The 22,708-nt window shown below is 30.1% G+C and overlaps 1 protein-coding gene across 1 annotated transcript in view; it reads right to left on the reverse strand.

The window, feature by feature from the left end:
* Window positions 1–22,479, reverse strand: part of LOC142226718 (uncharacterized) — a 147,346-nt gene extending 124,867 nt beyond the window's left edge. The window contains exon 1 of the mRNA XM_075296866.1: window positions 21,148–22,479. Coding sequence (XP_075152981.1) covers window positions 21,148–21,185 — 38 coding nt within the window. The 5' untranslated portion in view covers window positions 21,186–22,479. The remainder of the gene's footprint in view (window positions 1–21,147) is intronic.
* Between the last annotated feature and the right edge of the window lie 229 nt (window positions 22,480–22,708).

The raw sequence follows: 22,708 nt of genomic DNA on the forward strand, positions 1-22,708 counted from the left end.
AAATTTTATTTCTGATGAAAATTTTGTCAAAATTTTATTTCTATAGAAACTTGTGTCCACATTTTATTTCTATCGAAAATTTGGTCAAAATTTTATTTCTGTCGAAAATTTCGTCAAAATTTTATTTATATAGAAAATTTTTTTCTTTTGGAATATTTTGTCAACATTTTATTTTTTTTGTCAAAATTTTATATCTATAGAAAATTTTGTCAAAATTGAAAATTTTGTCAAAATTTTATTTCTATCGAAAATTTGGTCAAAATTTTATTTCTATTGAAAATTTTGTCAAAATTTTATTTCTATAGAAAATTTGGTCAATTTTTGTTTCTATAGGAAATTTTGTCAAAATTTTATTTCTATAGAAAATTTTGTCAACATTTTATTTCTCTAGAAAATTTTGTCAAAATTTTAGTTCTATAGAAAAATTTGTCAAAATTTTATTTCTATAGAATATTTAGTCAAACTTTTATTTCTGTCGAAAATTTTGTTAAATTTTATTTTTATAGAAAAATTTGTCAAAATTTTATATCTATAGAAAGTTTTGTCAAAATTTTATTTCGGTAAAAAATTTTGTCAAACTTTTATTTCTATAGAAAATTTTGTTAATTTTTTTCTTTTGGAATATTTTGTCAAAATTTCATTTTTTTTGTCAAAATTTTATTTCTATAGAAAAATTTGTCAAAATTGAAAATTTTGTCAAAATTTTATTTCTATAGAAAATTTTGTCAAAATTTTATTTCTATAGAAAATTTTGTCAAAATTTTATTTCTATAGAAAATTTGGTGAATTTTTTTTTCTATGGGAAATTTTGTCAAAATTTCATATCTATATAAAATTTTGTCAACATTTTATTTCTCTGGAAAATTTTGTCAAAATTTTATTTCTACAGAAAAATTTGTCAAAATGTTATTTCTATAGAAATTTTTTTTCTGATGAAAATTTTGTCAACATTTTATTTCTATAGAATATTTAGTCAAACTTTTATTTCTATTGAAAATTTTGTTAAATTTTATTTTTATAGAAAACTTTGTCAAAATTTTATATCTATAGAAAGTTTTGTCAAAACTTTATTTCGGTAGAAAATTTTGTCAAAATTTTATTTCTATAGAAAATGTTGTCAAAATTTTATTTCTATAGAAACTTATGTCAAAATTTTATTTCTATAGAAAATTTTGTTAATTTTTTTCTTTTGGAATATTTTGTAATTTTTTTTTTTTTTTTTTGTCAAAATTTTATATCTATAGAAAATTTTGTCAAAATTTTATAGAAAAATTTGTCAAAATTTTATATCTATTGAAAGTTTTGTCAAAATTTTATTTCGGTAAAAAATTTTGTCAAAATTTTATTTCTATAGAAAATTTTGTTAATTTTTTTCTTTTGGAATATTTTGTCAAAATTTCATTTTTTTTGTCAAAATTTTATTTCTATAGAAAATTTTGTCAAAATTTTATTTCTATAGAAAATTTGGTGAATTTTTTTTTCTATGGGAAATTTTGTCAAAATTTCATTTCTATATAAAATTTTGTCAACATTTTATTTCTCTGGAAAATTTTGTCAAAATTTTATTTCTACAGAAAAATTTGTCAAAATTTTATTTCTATAGATTTTTTTTTCTGATGAAAATTTTGTCAACATTTTATATCTATAGAATATTTAGTCAAACTTTTATTTCTATTGAAAATTTTGTTAAATTTTATTTTTATAGAAAACTTTGTCAAAATTTTATATCTATAGAAAGTTTTGTCAAAACTTTATTTCGGTAGAAAATGTTGTCAAAATTTTATTTCTATAGAAACTTATGTCAAAATTTTATTCCTATAGAAAATTTTGTTAATTTTTTTCTTTTGGAATATTTTGTAAAAATTTTATTTTTTTTTGTCAAAATTTTATATCTATAGAAAATTTTTTCAAAATTTTATTTCTATAGAAAATTTTGTCAAAATTTTATTTCTATAGAAAATTTTGTCAAAATTTTATTTCTATAGAAAATTTGGTCAATTTTTTTTCTATAGGAAATTTTGTCAAAATTTTATTTCTATAGAAAATTTTGTCAACATTTTATTTCTCTAGAAAATTTTGTCAAAATTTTAGTTCTATAGAAAAATTTGTCAAAATTTTTGTTCTATAGAAAAATTTGTCAAAATTTTATTTCTATAGAAAATTTTGTAAAAGTTTTATTTTTATAGAATTTTTGTTTAAATTTTTTTATTTCTGATGAAAATTTTGTCAAAATTTTATTTCTATAGAAACTTGTGTCAACATTTTTTTTTTCAATAGAAAACTTTGTCAAAAAAATTTTTTTTGTCAAAAATTTTTTGTCAAAATTTTTTTTGTCAAAAAAAAAACCAACAATAACAAAACAAAACGAATGGAAAATTTTATTCCTATAGACAAATTTGTCAAAATTTTATTTCTATAGAAAATTTTGTCAAAATTTTATTTGTATAGAATTTTTGTTTAAATTTTATTTCTGATGAAAATTTTGTCAAAATTTTATTTCTATAGAGTATTTAGTGAAACTTTTATTTCTGTTGAAAATTTTGTTAAATTTTATTTTTATAGAATATTTTGTCAAAATTTTATATATACAGAAAGTTTTGTCCAAATTTTATGAGAATGTACTATGCAATCATTGGAAGAAAACCCATATCACTATTAATTTCATTTAATTTAATATATATGTTAGAAATCATTTTTCTCCAGTGTATTTCGTACCCATTTAAATAAACCGCTTATTACGACCAGCTTTGGTAACGATAACCTGTTACAAACGAAAAGGAACTGTTACCATAACTGTGTTCGACCGAAAATTTGCATTTCTTTAACTTGACATAATTTCCGATTAAATAATATCCACACTGTTAACAAATCCATCGATCACCATAAATGTAACCTCAAATAAATATGGCACAAGCACACATTCACCGAAAGCAAAGAAAACTAATACAAAATATTTAAAAAATTTACTCATCTTTTTTTTTGTTTTTGTGCCCTCATTGGATTATCTATGAATATTCACATAATGAACGCAATATGCGTGGCCCTTACAATACACAATGAGAGTTATATTGTGTGAGAGGGGTGGGCAAGGGGGAAAGAGCCGGTTAAAATGTTTTCTGGTCTTTTGTTTGTTGCCCGGCTATTGTATTTGCCCAACTGCCAACATTTAATAATGCAAACACTCTCCGTTTATTTATTTTTTCCTCTATAGTATGAAAGTGAAATTTATTTGTTTATTTTTGTCTTCTTTTCGTTTTCTTCACTTTTCATTTTTTTGTTTATGTTTCAATCGTCCGAGGTGGGATCTCTGGAAGTAGTTTTTTTCACCATCATTTTTTTGATGAAAGATGAACGTGTATAATAGGGTAGGTCAGAAGAATGACGGAGATAGAAATATTCGATGAATATAGAAAATAATACTCCTCTTTCTAGACACAAATCTGAACAGTGTATGTGAAAAACTACTTAAGGAAGATTTGAAGCATTCAAAAATATCACTAGCGTTTCTGAGAGGGAATAAATCACATCCTAAAAAAAAACTACTTGATATTTGGCTAAGATTAAACCCATGATCTGCTATGTGGAAAACGGCGGATATTCTAACCTTTCAAACCACATTATTTATTTTCTGTTATATTTAAATCACAATCTATTCCAACTTCCGTTTCCTCATTCCCAGTCCACCCTTATATACATTCATACACACATGTATATATTATTCTGTTAACTATTGCACAAATTTGTTTAAACTAAAAATTAAGATATGAAATACAATAAATAAATAAAAGAAAAACTTCAAATACAATCTTGCTAAGTAGGTTGTGTTAAACAAATATTCAAATGCAAACATAACCATCAACCAGAAATGTGAATATGGGAATGTTGTTTGGCTGGTCATCCGTTCATTGGTCTACTCGTCTGTCTGTCTTCTAGACCGTTCATTTGTATCCAACGCTACAGTCTCACTTTCAGTCGTTTATTTTAAATTTAGGTTTATTAACATTTTAAATGAAATGATAAATATTACGTTATGTTATGTTATGCTAAAATTCACAGAAATAGGAATGTGGAGCAATTGATCAAATCAATGTAAAGAAAATAAACCAAATGAATAGGAGAAAAAAAAATAAAATAAATGACTAAAATCAATTCCCCAAAATAAACCAAACTAACTTCAAAATATTATTGTGACACAACTTTTTTTACTATTTATAGGAATTGAATGGTATAATTTTTTATAGGTTTATTTGGGGTGAATGGTTTTTTGTCCAAATTATTATATTGGGAATTAATTGGCCACTATTTCTTTCGTTTTTACACAATTTTCATTAGATTTCTATAATAGCATTTTGCAATTGGAATACAGAAAGTTTTTACTCACGCAGCACTTGATTAACTGGCATATCGTTTTTGTATACCCTGCGCCACACTGTGGAATAGGGTAAGTTAGTGCATATGTTTGTAACACCCAGAAGGAGACGAGATAGACACATGGTGTCTTCGGCAATAATGCTCAGGGTGGGTCCCTGAGTCGATATAACCATGTCCGTCTGTCCGTCCGTCTGTCTGTGAACACATCGCAATTTAAGTCCAATCGCCTTCAAATTTGGCACATATTCCTAGTTTGGGTCAGAATAGAACCCTATCGATTTTGGAAGAAATCGATTCAGATTTAGATATAGCTCCCATATATATCTTTCGCCCGATATGCACTAATATGGACCCAGCAGCCAGAGTTTTATACCGATTTGCTTGAAATTTTGTACTAGGAGTACAATTAGTAGTATAGTCAAGTTTGCAAAATTTTATTGAAATCGGTTCAGATTTAGATATAGCTCCCATATATATCTTTCGCCCGATATGGACTTATATGGCCCCAGAAGCCTGATTTTTGGCCGAATTTTGTACTAGGAGTACAATTAGTAGTATAGTCAAGTTTGTAAAATGTGATTGAAATTGGTTCAGATTTAGATATAGCTTCCATATATATCTTTCGCCCGATATGGACTAATATGGTCCTAAAAGCCAGAGTTTTGGCCCTATTCGGTTGAAATTTTGCACAGGTAGTAGATTTAGCATTGTAGCTATGCGTGAAAAATTTGGTTGAAATCGATTCAGATTTACATATAGCTTCCATATATATCTTTCGCCCGATATGGACTTATATGGCCCCAGAAGCCAGATTTTTGGCCGAATTTGGTTGAAATTTTGTACTAGGAGTACAATTAGTAGTATAGTCAAGTTTGCAAAATTTGATTGAAATTGGTTCAGATTTAGATATAGCTTCCATATATATCTTTCGCCCGATATGGACTAATATGGTCCTAAAAGCCAGAGTTTTGGCCCTATTCGGTTGAAATTTTGCACTAGGAGTACAATTAGTAATATAGTCATGTGTGCCAAATTTGATTGAAATCGGTTCAGATTTAGATATAGCTCCCATATATATGTTTTTCTGATTTCGACAAAAATGGTCAAAATACCAACATTTTCCTTGTTAAATCGCCACTGCTTAGTCGAAAAGTTGTAAAAATGACTCTAATTTTCCTATACTTCTAATACATATATATCGAGCGATAAATCATAAATAAACTTTTTCGAATTTTCCTTAAAATTGCTTCAGATTTAAATGTTTCCCATATTATTTTTTACTAAAATTATGTTCCACCCTAGTGCATTAGCCAACTTAAATTTTGAGTCTATAGATTTTGTAAAAGTCTATCAAATTATGTCCAAATCGAGTGATATTTAAATGTATGTATTTGGGACAAACCTTTATATATAGCACCCAACACATTTGACGGATGTGATATGGTATCGAAAATTTAGATCTACTAAGTGGTGCAGGGTATAATATAGTCGGCCCCGCCCGACTTTAGACTTTCCTTACTTGTTTTGTTTCAAATAGGTTAAAAACAGAGAAAGAATTCATAAAATGGTAAAATCATTTAAATTTTGTCGAAAAAAATGGTAAATTCAATCTGAAAAAATTGTGAATTTTTGAAAATATTTGAGGTCAGACGTTTCCAACAAGCGTTAGAATCCATTAAAAATTATAAAACATATGAAAGTTATTTATTTGGCCAAATATAACAGAACTTTTTAATTTACATCCAAAACACTGAATTCAGATTACACCTAAAGAAGTGATGAAAATTCAGTGCAACGGCTGTTGAAATGGAGGACTTCCGTCCTATGACAAGCCCATGGTAAATTCATCGCTTCTGCGTCAATTATGCACCACTTCCGGATCCAAAAAGAACATTTTCATTACTTTTTTGGCGACGCTTTTTTTGCTGGGATATTTATAAAGTTAATTCTACTGCCTGTGCAAATGAGAGCTATATCTAAATCAGAACTGATTTCAACCAAATTCGGTACGCATATTTATAATGTTAATTATACGCCCCGTGCAAAATTGCATGTAACTCGGAGTAAACCTTTGGCCTCTGGGGCCATACGAGTGTAAATCGGGCGAAAGCTATATATGAGAGCTATATCTGAATCTGAACCGATTTGAGTGATATTTTGCAAAACTTACGAGACTCACAAAATATTCGATTATACGAAGTTGGAAGAAGATCAGTTAATATATGTTGGTAGTCATTTATGAACAGATCGGTTATAAATATATATATGGCAGCTATATCTAAATCTGAACCGATTATTTCCATACTCAATAGGGATAGTCTTTGAGCCGAAAAAGGACTTTATGCCAAATTTGAGGACGATCGGACTTAAACTGCGACATGGACACAAAAATACATCAACAGACTGACAGACGGACATCGTTAAATCGACTCAGAATTTAATTCTATGATTGCTCCTTCTCGGCGTTACATACAAATGTACAATCTTATTATATCCTGTACCACATTAGTGGTGAAGGGTATAAAACGCATTGTAAGGAAATTTTAAAGTTAAGCGGGGCTGACATTATTATACCATTCACCACTTTGTAGAACAAAGTAATCGTTGCCAACCAAAACCGTTCAAATTACTACTAGCTACACTGAAAATAATGCATGCGCGGTTCTAAAGATTTTGTCTTTACTTTAACAATTTTGGTTTTGATTCCGAGCCAACGAAGCGGAGAATACAAGTAAGGATACTTTTAAGACACAATTCTCTATTAAATTTGGGTTTTGTGTACTTGCTTCTAGGAAGCAAATTTTAATTTTTAATTTTTTTTTCAACCTTTCTTCTTCATATGATGTCAAAGTGCTTTAAAAACGAATTAACAAAAACTTTATTTTCCAAATTCAGACTCGACTTCCAGTAGAAATTATGCTATGTTTCAAGTAAAAAATGTCTTTAAAATAAAGTGTTGAAAAACATGTCCTATATTTTAACTTTTTTTTCTTGCTTTGTAGTCAAGATGCAAAAAGACAACAAATTTAAAGACTATTTCATTAATTTTAAAGAATTTTTCTGAATTATTAAAATCAAGTTGACCTTACCCCAAAAAAATTTTCTTTCATGTAATGATACCCATTATTAAGTAAAATCACTTAATTATAAGGACAATACGACTTCATTGAAAAGTTTATTACTTTTGGACAAGGAAAAAAACTTTATATTAGAGAAATGCCTCTTCTATGCTAAGCAAAATTTGCATTCGTATTTAAGGACATGAAATCTTTGGCCTCACGACAATAATTTTTTTAGTGTATTTATACCTCAGAGAGGACTAAAAAATAATAAAAAAATGTATAACAAATTTACAAGTCTTTCTTGCATTTGTTTTGCCCTCATTGGATTATCTGGGAATATTCACATAATGGATCAAAACCATTAAAATTTCCTAATAGCTACACTAATAGAAAAAGTTTCGTTATATTAACGAAATGTGTCGTTAAAAGTCAGCCAATGAAACAAATTCGTTAATACAAGGAATTTTTTCGTTAATATAACGAATTTTCTGCAAATCAACGTAACGTTTCGTACTATTAAGGAATAGTTTCATTGTATTAATGAAAACGTTTCGTTATATCAATGAAAACTTTTCGTTGGCTGACTTTTAATGAAATTTTCTTTGTGTGTACCTGAGCGGATTAAAAAATCAATCCTTTGCATACGCTATACGCATATCGGAAAAAGAGATAAATGGAACCCCAACATAAATCTTAAATAATTTCAACCACATTCCCCGTATAAAAATCGGGGAATATAATCAGATATGTTTAGATCTCAAAATTGGCCCCTTTAGATATATGTAGATATACCCAAATATGATAAGATAGAATTAGATAGAAATGTATATGATTCCATATATGACCAGATTTAACATCAGACCCAATTATATATATTGATAGATATAATTATATATAAGACATTAGATCTAGGCCAATATTGAGATCTGATCAGATCTATTTTCATAGTAATTAAATATCATAGATCTTACCATTTTTAGGATCTACTCATATCTCATTGTATCAAATTAGATCTCTCAATTTTTACTCGGGTCGGCATACAATAGTTTTATACAAATAAATACTTTGCTCCCAATCGATTTTTGTGGCATAAAAATTTGTTTGGAAAAATAAGGTATTGTTTATGTCTTTTATATCCTTAATATTCTGGATAATTTCACCTTCCCTTAAATAAATTATTTTTAAATTGTACCTTTTGTCCGAACAGAGAATTAAGTATAAGTATTTTTTAAGAGAATTCGATAATAAATAGGACCAATGTGGGCAGATCGAGAAATATATGTGTAGAATTCAATAATAACCTGCTTATGAAAACACTTTGCTTGATATATAATTTTGTATTCAACCTATCTATGCATTCATTATTCAAAATGACACATTAAAAATTTTCATGTCAGTTGTTTTCGAATTACTTTCAAATAAAGAAGAGATTTTTAACCATTTTATATAAACCAACAATTTTTACAATATATAACCCTGAAATCTATTGATATTGCTTTAGGTCTATAGACCGAATATAAAAGTCTGTGTTATATTACGAATTGGAGTCGGCTTTGTCTTTGTAGACCAAGTAGTCAAAAATATTCTCCATATTCAGTATACGTAAAAAAATCGAATAATAATTTCCCCCTCGTAATTTTATCAATGCATTGGAGTAAGATTAACGATTTTTAGCAATTATTTTCTAATTTATATACGCTAAGCATAACTCAAAAGTGAACGCCCCTATATATGGTTAATGGCTACATTCACCTATCATTAACAACTCTTCCTCGTAATAATACACCAGCAACAGGAACTAAAAAAAAAAACGAATATTCTTAAAGCGATGAAATTAACTCTTAGAATTGATTGATTTTCCACTTTAAACACATTTTTTTTTTTGGTATTAAGAAAACAAAAACTGGAAAAAATAACCCCCTAAGGCATCAGGAAGATTTTTTTCTATCTCTCTAAATGTCTATCATTTATGCAAATTACAAACTATAGGCATAAAATTCATTTTTCAATAGCATAACAAATGCTCAAATCACTCAAATTAAAGTGTCTATTTCAGATGGGGTTTTTTGTGTTTACGTTCTGATTACTTTCAATATAGCAAGAAAATAAAAACTGAAAATTGTGTACTTCAAGCCAGTTAACATTTAGAATGGATCTTCAGACTTGTTTTGTGTGCTTTATTATTATTATTTTTGATTATTGTTGCTGTTGTGCTTTTTAATAATTAGTAAGAATCTGGATGTACAATAGCAAAACAATACTGGCGCCAAAATTGGCTAAGAGTCTGATGGCTAAAATATAATATGAGAAACCAGAAAAATATTAATGAATCCAAATTGAGGGAAAAATTTATAAAAAAAAACAAAAATTAAGCTTAAAACAAATCACTAAGCAAAATTGGCAAGACATTAATCAAAAATAAATTATCTGGCAGGCAGAGAATAAATGTAAAATAAAATTAAAATGGAAACATAAAACCAACCTCATGTCAAAAATTCATATGTGGAAGATTATAAATCATGGCACAAAATATAATAAAATAATTTTATTTTTTTTTTACTTTTGTTAACTCCTACAACTCTTGAGTGTATAAACTTGCTTTCGAAAATGGTACGCACATAAAAGTTCAATAAACTAAAGGATTATGGTCTTATAAAACAAAAGACTTAAGCAACGAACTTGAACCACTTATCAAATCAAGCCAGAAAATTTTCCTAAAACTAAAAATTCAACATTTGCATTTTTGTTCTTAACTAAATTTAACACACTATTTTAATTTTTCACTAATATAAAAGTATCATCATAGTGCCAGTAATTGTTGTTAATATTAATTTGTATACCCTGCGCCACACTGTGAAAAAGGGTATTATAAGTTAGTGCATATGTTTGCAACACCCAGAAGGAGACGAAATAGACACATGTTGTCTTTGGCAATAATGCTCAGGGTGGGTCCCTGAGTCGATCTAGCCATGTCCGTATGTCTGTCTGTCTGTTGATGTATTTTTGTGTGCAAAGTCCAGCTCGCTGTTTAAGTCCGATCGTCCTCAAATTTGGGATAGGGTCCTTTTTCGGCTCAAAGACGATCCCATAAATTACGTATTTATCAACCGATCTTCTTCCAATTTCGTACAATCGTCTTCCAATTTCATACAAGGAGTCTCGTAAATTTTGCAAAATATCAGTCAAATGGGTTCGGATTCAGATATAGCTCTCATATATAGCTTTCGCCCGATTTACACTCCTATGGACTCAGAGGCAAATCTTTTGTTCTGATTTACGTGAAATTTTGCACAGGGAGTAGAACTAACATTATAAATACGCACACCGAATTTGGTTGAAATCGGTTCAGATTCAGATATAGCTCTCATATATAGCCTTCGCCCGATTTACACTGCTATGGCCCTAGAGGCCAAAGGTTTACTCCGAGTTACGTGAAATTTTGCACAGGGAGTAAAATTAACATTATAGATATGCACACCGAATTTGGTTGAAATCGGTTCAGATTTAGATATAGCTCCCATATATAGCTTTCGCCCGATTTAAACTCCTATGGCCCCAGAGGCCAAAGTTTTAAGCCGATTTACGTAAAATTTTTCACAAGGAGTAGAGGTAACATTATTAATATGCATACATTTGGTTGAAATCGGTTCAGATTTAAATATAGCTTCCATATATATCTGTCGTCCGATTTACAGATATGACCACCGTAGATCAAAAATTTCCTCCGATTTACTTAAAATTCTGCACAGGGAATGGAAATAACATGTTTTTATCACAATCGGCTCAGAATTAGACAAAGCCCCCATATATATGTTCTTCCTGTTTTAGCAAATATGGCCAAAATACCCACATGTTCCTTGTAAAATCGTCACTGTTGAGCCGAAAACTCGCAAAAATTCTTTAAATTTACCTATACTCTAATTCGTATATATCGACCATAAATCATAAATGAAGATTTCCGAAATTTTATGCAATTGAAATATTTACAATATTTTTTACTAACATTGTGGTCCGTCCCGGTCATTAACCAATTTAAATTTTGGATCTTGAGATTTTGTGAAAGTTTACAAAATTTTATCCAAATAGGTTCATATTTAAATATTTGTATACGGGAATATAAACCTTTATATAGCTTCAACCAAATTTGAAGGTGTTAAGATGGAATTAAATATGTTGATATAAATAGTGGTGAAGGGTATAATATAGTCAGCCCCGCCCGACTTTAAACTTTCCTGACTTGTTAGATATGTAAATGGCCAATAAACTTGTGCTCTATCCCCCACTTACCACAGTAAAACAAAAGTTTTGGGTAGCAAACTTGAACTATTTATCAACCCCAAAATAAGCCTGGTTAGGTAGATAAGATTGGTATTTGTTTTTCCTAAAACAAAAAACTTTCTCAAGTGGTTATTCGACTTTTTTCGTTTTGAAGAAAAAAAGTGAACTATTATGGCGGGACTTCAGAATTGGCGTGGACAAAATATTTAAGAATGTCGATAACTCCAAAAATATTATTTCTAATATTTATTTTATTTCACAGCAAAACGCTCTCGTAAAAGACCATTAACCTAAAGGATAATGGCCTTGTGAACGACCATACATACCACTTACCAGAATAAAACAAAAGACTTAAGCAACGAACTTGAATCACTTATCAAACTATAAATAAGCCATGGTAAGTAGATAAGATTGTCTGACATTTTTCCTAAAACTATAAATTTAATATTTGCATTTGTTATTTGGTTTTACTTGATATTCGAATTAAATTTAAAAACATGTTTTTGGTTTTTCATTTTTGCTAAAGAACTTCCTTTAAATGCTGGCGTTTTTGTTTTTTTTTTCTCTGGCCTGTTTTTAGTAGGGTGTGAATAAAAAATGATATCGAATTCTTTTTAATTTTTTTTTGTATCTGACATTAAAACAACAATACTTTAAGTGCTTTAATATCGATGACCTTTGCATTAACTAAAAGTTCATTGGTGTATTAGTGGTGGTCAGATATATTTAGGAAGTGGTATTTGCTTATATAGAATCTTAACTCTTCGTGTGCGAGGAATAATAATCGCGTTAAGAAATAAAACATGCCGCTTAAAGAATAATGTCTAAACTTAAACAATATGCAAATTATGCAAATGTAACCCAAGAGTAGCATGCTTTTAATTAAACCGTCTTGCCTTAAGTGAGGGCGAATGTCGTCGAAACATCATACTCACATATATGGTAGAAATAGAGCTAAAAACCAAAGATGAAACTTCAGTTGGTACAAAGTATGAAAATCATTTTTTTGAGATTAACAATGAGATCATCTTTAGCATAGTTTTACTCATTCCAATGATATATAATGAATTGTAAAAATATCAAAATATCATATGGTTCCTTTAACTACAGAATTAATTAGGTTAGGTTAGGTTAGGTTATGTGGCAGCCCGATATCAGGCTCACTTAGACTATTCAGTCCATTGTGATACCACAGTGGTGAACTTCTCTCTTATCACTGAGTGCTGCCCGATTCCATGTTAAGCTCAATGACAAGGGACCTCCTTTTTATAGCCGAGTCCGAACGGCGCTCCACATTCCAGTGAAACCACTTAGAGAAGCTTTGAAACCCTCAGAAATGTCACCAGCATTACTGAGGTGGGATAATCCACCGCTGAAAAACTTTTTGGTGTTCGGTCGTAGCAGGAATCGAACCCACGACCTTGTGTATGCAAGGCGGGCATGCTAACCATTGCACCACGGTGGACTACAGAATTAATTAACTTGAAAATTTCTTAGAAATCTAATTACAATTGATATTTCCATCAAAGAGGACTAGTCAATTTAAACCAAGTTTAAAACTGAATAAGTCTGTTGCAGATGCAGGGGAAAGTCCATTATTTCATTTTGAATTCCGAAAAAAAAACGATTTCTCGAAATTTAAAACCACGAAACTTTTCTCACAAAAAACAGATTTTGGATCCCCATTCCTTTATAATTAACCCAAAAAAACAATCCTTTGGCACAACAGAAGATATATAAATTTTCTAATAAATGTGATATGCATCGCAGTTTTGGGTATTCTAAATATATTACAGTTTAATTAAATTATTATATTATTTCGTCTTATATGGGATCACACCTTAGACTTTAAACATTGATTATAATTTTGCATCCAGTGACAAACAGGTAAATATTTTATTACCATCTGTTTGTTTGTCCGATTATAACGCCTGGTAATTAAAGAGAAAAAATAATAGAATATCTAATGAGCTTAAATGAAAGCAATAACTTATGAATTTGACGTAATTTCTAAACGAAAGAAAAATATATAGCAAAATATAATAGAAATTTTTTAAATAAACTTTGGTTTACTACAAAAATGACACATATATTCCAAGAATTATAATAAGAAGTATTTCTACTACAATTTTTGCAGATTTGCGTATTCTTTCAAACTTTAGTATAAGATTATATCTTTAATCTATGGTTTAGATAAGAATGGAAGCCAATGTTCATATTGTTAGAAAATATTCTATTATTGTTTGAGTTCGCTTCTTAACTCTTTTGTTTTAATTATGATTAGCATATAACTGTGTACTCGAATATTGCATCTAAGTTATTTTGACATTTTTATACCCTGTGCCACACTGTGGAACAGGGTATTATAAGTTAATGCATATGTTTGCAACACCCAGAAGGAGACGAGATGGACACATGGTGTCTTTGGCAATAATGCTCAGGGTGGGTCCCTGAGTCGATATAACCATGTCCGTCTGTCCGTCCGTCCGTCCGTCTGTCTGTGAACACATTTTTGTGATCAAAGTCTAGGTCGCAATTTAAGTCCAATCGCTTTCAAATTTGACACATGTTCCTAATTTGGGTCAGAATAGAACCCTATTGATTTTGGAAGAAATCGGTTCAGATTTCGATATAGCTCCCATATATATCTTTCGCCCGATATGGACTAATATGGACCCAGCAGCCAGAGTTTTATACCGATTTGCTTGAAATTTTGTACAAACATAACACTCAGTCGTGTAGTCAAGTATACAGAATTTGATTGAAATCGGTTCAGATTTAGATATAGCTCCCATATATATCTTTCGCCCGATATGGACTAATACGGTCCCAGAAGCCAGAGTTTTACCCCAATTTGATTAAAATTTTGCACTAGGAGTACAATTAGTAGTGTAGTCAAGTGCGCCAAATTTTATTGAAATCGGTTTAGATTTAGATATAGCTCCCGTATATATCGTTCGCCCGATTTACACTCATATGACCACAGTGGCCAATCTTTTACTCCGATTTAATTGAAATTTTGCACAGGGAGTAGAATTAGCATTGTAGCTATGCGTGCCAAATTTGGTTGAAATCGGTTCAGATTTAGATATAGCTCCCATATATATGTTTTTCTGATTTCGACAAAAATGGTCAAAATACCAACATTTTCCTTGTAAAATCGCCACTGCTTAGTCGGAAAGTTGTAAAAATGACTCTAATTTTATTAAACTTCTAATACATATATATAGAGCGATAAACCATAAATAAACTTTTGCGAAGTTTCCTTAAAATTGCTTCAGATTTAAATGTTTCCCATATTTTTTTACTAACATTGTGTTCTACCCTAGTGCATTAGCCGACTTAAATTTTGAGTCTATAGATTTTGTAGAAGTCTATCAAATTCTGTCCAGATCGAGTGATATATAAATGTTTGTATTTGGGACAAACCTTTATATATAGCCCCCAACACATTTGACGGATGTGATATGGTATCGAAAATTTAGATCCACAAAGTGGTGCAGGGTATAATATAGTCAGCCCCGCCCGACTTTAGACTTTCCTTACTTGTTTTTTACTAACATAGTATACCATCCCAGAGCATTAGCCGACTTAAATTATAGATTATAAATTTTGTTCAGATGGAGTCATGTTTAAATGTATGTAGTTGGGACAAAAACATTTATATATAGCACCCAAACATATTTGACGGATTTGATATACTATCGAAAATGTTGATTTACAAAGTGGTGCAGGGTATAATATAGTCGGCCCCGCCCGACTTTAGACTTTCCTTACTTGTCTCTTTCTTAATTTTTTGTTATATTTTTTACAATGCGATGTATATAAAATTTGGTCGCAACATTTGTATCGAGTTAATCAAATCTACTCAATCGTTCTTGTTCTTTGGATACCAATTTAATTACAATGATTCACAAAAAATCCCCAGGGGTTTACCCTAAAAGTCTTTGATATTTGGTTTTAATTCTAAGTGATCTTTATTGCTTATGGACGTTTCACAGAAAATGATTATGTTTGGAATTTGAGTCATGGCAACTGATAAATACCAAAAATATTCCAAATTTGGTTAAACATGTACTTGGGTCCAAAGATTTTGACCTTCTTGTATGGATTTTGTTATTTATAATGAGTCAGAAAAGCCGCTTCATTCAAAAAACAACATTTTAAGGGGCTTTCTAGGCACAGTTCTATGCTCTAAAAATAAAATTAGTATACAGATATCATTTATCGAATTTATATTATCTTCTTGTGATACGTTAACAAAGCCATTCATATAAAAATAATTATCAGTTTAAAAATCCAAATTATAACAAAACATAAAAGTAAAAAAAAAAATCTTAATGAAAACATATTTTTAATGCAAAATCAGCTAAATTTTTCTTAGCTTATAATTGAAGCTTTTTTGTCTTTAATGTTTAAATCAAAACATATTTTTGTTTTTAAGGAAATATTACTTTGCTTCAAAAATACATGATAATTGACAATGATATATGTCATTTCGATTTATAGATAAAAATTTACTATACTTCAAAATCTTGGCGTCAAACATTCGATCTATAAACTAATCCCTATTTTCGAAAGTGAAAACAATAAATACCATGTTTAGAACCTATACCCAAATTTACTACATTAAAAGAATGCTAGACAAAATAACTTCATACATATCAAGTATATGTTTGCCATCCTGCCTATATATGACCCTGGCAGGTAGGAGTTACATTACTAAAAATTCTAACATAAAATTAATGCTTATTGAAAATATTATTATTTTATTTTATATTTTTATTTTATTTTATATTTTTATTTTATTTATTTTTGTTATCGAACAAAAAATTGCTAACGTGGAACAAGTTACGATGGACATAGCCATATTTACTCACACAAAAATATCACCTAAATATTTCCAATTTTGTTGTTCGACCAAAATAAATTATATTTATCAAAAAAAGTTAATTGATAGCAGTGTTGGCAGAAGTAGGAGAAATTCCCTACATGTATTTAGGTTTTTTTCTAATATATGTTACAGACACAAGACAGTATAGGGACTTAGGGGCACAATGTAGGGATTTTTTCACTCAACGCAAAAAGTTTACATTGTTTTGGCTCTAGAGGAGGAAATTAAAAGGCTTGATCTTTAACAACCCAAAAAAAAGCGTCGCCAAAAAAGTAATGAAAATGTTCTTTTTGGATCCGTAAGTGGTGCAAAATTGAAGCAGAAGCGATGAATTTAACATGGGCTTGTCATAGGACAGAAGTCTTCCATTTCAACAGCCGTTGCACTGAATTTGCATGACTTCTTCAGATGTTATCCGAGTTCAATGTTTTGGATGTAAATTAAAAAATTCTGTGACATTTTGTCAAATAAATAATTTTTATAATTTTTTTAAAATTTTTAATGGATTCTAACACTTGTCGGAATCATTTGACCTCAAATATTTTCAAAAAATCACAATTTTTTCTGATTGGATTGAGCATTTTTTTCGAAAAAATTTAAATGAGTTGTAACATTTTATGAATTCTTACTCTGTTTTTAACCTATTTGAAACAAAAAAGTTAAAATTACCCATTAAAAGTATGAAAAACCCAAGTTATACAAATGGAATTAAAAGAACTTTCTTGGTAGTTAAAATAAAGAACATCATTGGGAGTACATCTTCTGGAAGTGCTTTTAAAGTTGTGCCTTTGGAAGAACTTCCATTTTTTTGCTGGGAATGTGTGGAAACTAAAGGGTGATACGGTCAAAATTTGGTCAATATAAACTTGACGTATTTCTTTAAATTTTGCATTTAAAAAATCTGAACATCCCTCATTTTGAAGGTGTGTGTGTGTAGAATGTTGCTCCTATTTTGATTTTGGAATTCACTCTTCAGTTGTCAAAATGCCGTCCAAGCAAGGAGAGCAGCGTATCAAAATTTTGCTCGCGCATCGCGAAGAACCGAGCTACTCGCAGGCAAAGCTGGAAAAATCGCTAAAAGTTTCCAAATCAACCGTTACAAATGTAATTAAAGTGTTTGGGGAACGTTTGTCGACAGCCAGGAAGTCTGGATCGGGAGGAAATCGAAAACCGGAAGCCGCTGAGACGACAAAGAGAGTTGCCGGTAGTTTCAAGCCAAAAAAGTAATGAAAATGTTCTTTTTGGATCCGTAAGTGGTGCAAAATTGAAGCAGAAGCGATGAATTTAACATGGGCTTGTCATAGGACAGAAGTCTTCCATTTCAACAGCCGTTGCACTGAATTTGCATGACTTCTTCAGATGTTATCCGAGTTCAATGTTTTGGATGTAAATTAAAAAATTCTGTGACATTTTGTCAAATAAATAATTTTTATAATTTTTTTAAAATTTTTAATGGATTCTAACACTTGTCGGAATCATTTGACCTCAAATATTTTCAAAAAATCACAATTTTTTCTGATTGGATTGAGCATTTTTTTCGAAAAAATTTAAATGAGTTGTAACATTTTATGAATTCTTACTCTGTTTTTAACCTATTTGAAACAAAAAAGTTAAAATTACCCATTAAAAGTATGAAAAACCCAAGTTATACAAATGGAATTAAAAGAACTTTCTTGGTAGTTAAAATAAAGAACATCATTGGGAGTACATCTTCTGGAAGTGCTTTTAAAGTTGTGCCTTTGGAAGAACTTCCATTTTTTTGCTGGGAATGTGTGGAAACTAAAGGGTGATACGGTCAAAATTTGGTCAATATAAACTTGACGTATTTCTTTAAATTTTGCATTTAAAAAATCTGAACATCCCTCATTTTGAAGGTGTGTGTGTGTAGAATGTTGCTCCTATTTTGATTTTGGAATTCACTCTTCAGTTGTCAAAATGCCGTCCAAGCAAGGAGAGCAGCGTATCAAAATTTTGCTCGCGCATCGCGAAGAACCGAGCTACTCGCAGGCAAAGCTGGAAAAATCGCTAAAAGTTTCCAAATCAACCGTTACAAATGTAATTAAAGTGTTTGGGGAACGTTTGTCGACAGCCAGGAAGTCTGGATCGGGAGGAAATCGAAAACCGGAAGCCGCTGAGACGACAAAGAGAGTTGCCGGTAGTTTCAAGCGAAACCTTAACCTCTCTATCCGAGATGCCGCAAATAAGCTGGGTGTATCGTCTACAACCGTGCATCGAGCCAAAAAACGAGCCGGACTATCGACTTACAAGAAGGTAGTGACTTCCAATCGCGATGATAAACAAAATACGACGGCCAAAGCGCGATGCCGGAGGCTGTACACGACGATGCTGACGAAGATTGACTGCGTGGTAATGGACGACGAAACCTACGTCAAAGCCGACTACAAGCAGCTTCCGGGACAGGAGTTTTATACGGCAAAAGGAAGGGGAGAGGTAGCAGATATTTTAAAGCACATAAAACTGTCAAAGTTCGCAAAGAAATATCTGGTTTGGCAAGCCATCTGTACCTGTGGCTTGAAAAGCAGCATTTTCATAGCTTCCGAGACCATCAACCAAGAAATTTACGTGAAAGAGTGTTTGAATAAACGTCTGCTGCCTTTCCTGAAGAAACACGGTTGTTCCGTACTGTTTTGGCCGGATTTGGCATCTTGCCATTACGGTAAAAAGGCCATGGAGTGGTACGCCGCCAACAACGTGCAGGTGGTTCCCAAGGACAAGAACCCTCCCAACACGCCAGAGCTCCGCCCAATTGAGAAATACTGGGCTATTGTCCAGCGGAACCTAAAGAAGACCAAAAAACTGCTAAGGACGAGCAGCAGTTCAAGGCAAACTGGCTTTCTGCGGCGAAGAAGGTGGACAAGGTGGATGTACAAAATCTGATGGCAGGTGTCAAGCGTGAGGCCCGGCAATTCGGATTTGGAAAAGAGAAAGCCTAAATGAATATTTTTCCTGAATTTTATACTAATTGAACTTGAAAAAGAAATTTAATTTGATTTTTTAAATAAACGATTTCACCGATTTACACGCGTTTTCCCTTGACCAAATTTTGACCGTATCACCCTTTATACAATATTTTGTCCAAATTTTATTCCTGAAGAAAATTTTGTCAAAATTTTATTTCTATAGAAAATTTTGCCAAAATTTTATTTATATAGAAAATTTTCTCAAATTTTATTCCTGTAGAAAATTTTGTCCAAATTTAATTTCTCTACAAAATTTTGTCAACATTTTATTTCTATACAAAATTTTTTCAAAATTTTATTCCTGTAGAAAATTTTTTCAAAATTTTATTTCTATACAAAATTTTGTCAAAGTTTTATTCCTGTAGAAAATTTTGTCAAAATTTTATTTCTATTGAAAATTTGATCATAACTTTATTTCTATAGAAAATTTTGTAAAAATTTTATTTCTAACGAAAATTTTCTCAAATTTTATTCCTGTAGAAAATTTTGTCCAAATTTAATTTCTATACGAAATTTTGTTAATATTTTGTTTCTGTAGAAAATTTTGTAAAAATTTTATTTCTATAGAAAATTTTGTCAAAATTGTATTTCTATAGAAATTTTGTCAAAATTTTATTCCTGTAGAAAATTTAGTCAAAATTTTATTTCTTTAGAAAATTTTGTTAACATTTTATTCCTGTAGAAGATTTTGTCAACATTTTATTTCTGTAGAAAATTTAGTCAAAAAAATGTTTTTGTGTCAACATTTTTTAATAGAAACTTTTTCCAAAAATTTATTTTTATATAAACTTTTTTCAAAATTGTATTTCTATAGAGATTTGATATACCAACACATCAAGAATTTTACCAATCTACCAAACAGAAAAAAATCTAAAATTTTTGTTAAAATTCTACGAATTGTGGCAACAGTGGTTGTAATACAAATTTATTTTTACGTAGTATACGTTGCATTTCCATATGTTTAATGATAATAAAGCATATAAAACTATTTTTGTTTTGTAATTTTTTTTTTAAATTGAACAAAATTGTATTAAACATTTTTGGGAATGTAGGAGAAAGTAAGGAATTTTTTTTTGTCCTTGTGGGGTAAACCGAGAATTTTCTCATATATCAATTAATTTTAATTCTGTGACTGATAATATAATTTTTGTCATTGAAGCAAATTAAATTAAAATATAAATTGCACCAATTATTTTTCCGATTGTATAAAAAAATTTTCTGAACTGATGTGGAGTCTAAGATCAATATATTCCTATGAATGTCTTAGCTTTTATACTCTAAACAAGTAGTTGTGTATAAAATTAAAACAAATTTTATGAAGGTAAAATTAAATAATAAAATATAAATAATAAAAATAAAATCATGTTTACAATTATTATACAAATTTAAATCTGTTATTATTTTATTTTTTTTTGTTTATTTCAGTAAATAAAATTAAAATTCATGTAATCAAATATAAACGATATTGTGTGAAATTTTTGGAAATAAATTTTACAAATTCTATCACAAAACCTTTTTAAATCGTATGCTTTTTCCACAATAAATAAATTGGACTACTTACCATAAAATTATTCCAATAAGAATTCGTTGTTTCTCCATAGTTTTCTCCTTTGGATTAAATCCTTAGCAAGGATTTTTTAGAGGTTGAATAAATAAACTATACTATGACTGGGACTTTTCTTAAATTCACTTGGGTTTTTCTTGTTTTGGTTTTTATTTCTTTTTATTTTCAATAATAAATAACTTAGTTTCGAAATAGATATACGTATATGTGTGTAAATGTATTTTTAAAATGGTTGTATTTGTGGCTGTATGTAAGAGTATAATTGCTTTTTTTTGTGTGTAAATTTGGCACTATAGCTTTACAAGACAAAATTATATTACAAAACAGGAAACACTTGTTTTTCTTTTTTTCTGTGGTTAATTTTTTTGTTTTGTTTTTTTTTTTCTTGTCAGGCACTTTGGTTAGCTTTTGAAGAGGAATCAAATTAAAGTTGGAAAATTTGGAAAATTCGTTTCAATTTTTTTTTGTGAGAAGCAGCGGAAATTTACTGCCTTTTACCAAAAAGATAATAACCGATAAGATATATTTTAGTTTTATTCCTTTTGCCGTTTAGCATAACGTCGTTCTCACTAAGCAGTTAGACATGACCAGCACAGGAGCAAAGACAATAGTTTCTTAAGAACACCATATACACATTTAGAATTGGGGACGTTTTCGATATTTGTTATGATTCAATAACCGTTACGCGATTTCGAAAAAAATGTAAACGTTAAGAGTTTTAAATTTTTTCTATTATTTTTCCTTTTATATTTGAGTTGGGTAATTTTTGATATTTATTTTTTTGTATCGCTTACGAGAAGACCGCGCACGCGTGCTTACTGCAGCAAGCGCTAAAACAATCTGTGAGCTTAACGATAGTTAAGCGAGCGCAAAAGTGCAAAGTTGATGACAACACTTCACTGCCCGACAGACAAACAATTCACTGTTGGTGGTAGACGCCAACGGCAGCGTTAAAGCTGTCGGCTCTGTTGCTTCGAAATTTCGATGGATGAATCGGTGGTACACCAATGGCTTGTATCTCTCTCTCGCTCCCTGCGTTTTTGTTAAATTTTTTCTAATTCAATTTCGTTTTGGATTTTCTATTGTACAAAATGCGCATGCGCAAATGCAAACACCACGAAACAAGCTCCCAACTGAGCTATGATACCGACCCACTACCACTTGAAGTAATGGCTTCAAGACAACACAACACTCAGTTATGTCTCAGCTGGAGCGTTTACCAGCTTACGAAATTTTTGTATTCAAATCGAATTTTTCAATCAATATCCAATCGAGCAATGGGATTTTCAATACAACACCGTAACCGTTCGATAACCGTTTGGATGTTGTTCACTGTCTCGGTACGAAATTAAATCTGAAAAGCTAAGATTCAATGTTCATGGCTTTTAACAATATTGTCTACGAGTCTCACCTATACATAGGCAAAATGCAATATGCCGCAAAGCTAAAACTGCTTTTACTCACTCAGGTCTTTGTTTTCCACTGGCATTGCTGTTGGAGAGTCTTACGTTAATTTCTGGTTTCGAGGTTTCATTGTAATGGCCCACAAAACAACCGG

This window comes from Haematobia irritans, chromosome 2, assembly GCF_050003625.1.
Source record: "Haematobia irritans isolate KBUSLIRL chromosome 2, ASM5000362v1, whole genome shotgun sequence".
In the NCBI taxonomy this organism is placed as follows: Eukaryota; Metazoa; Arthropoda; class Insecta; order Diptera; family Muscidae; genus Haematobia; species Haematobia irritans.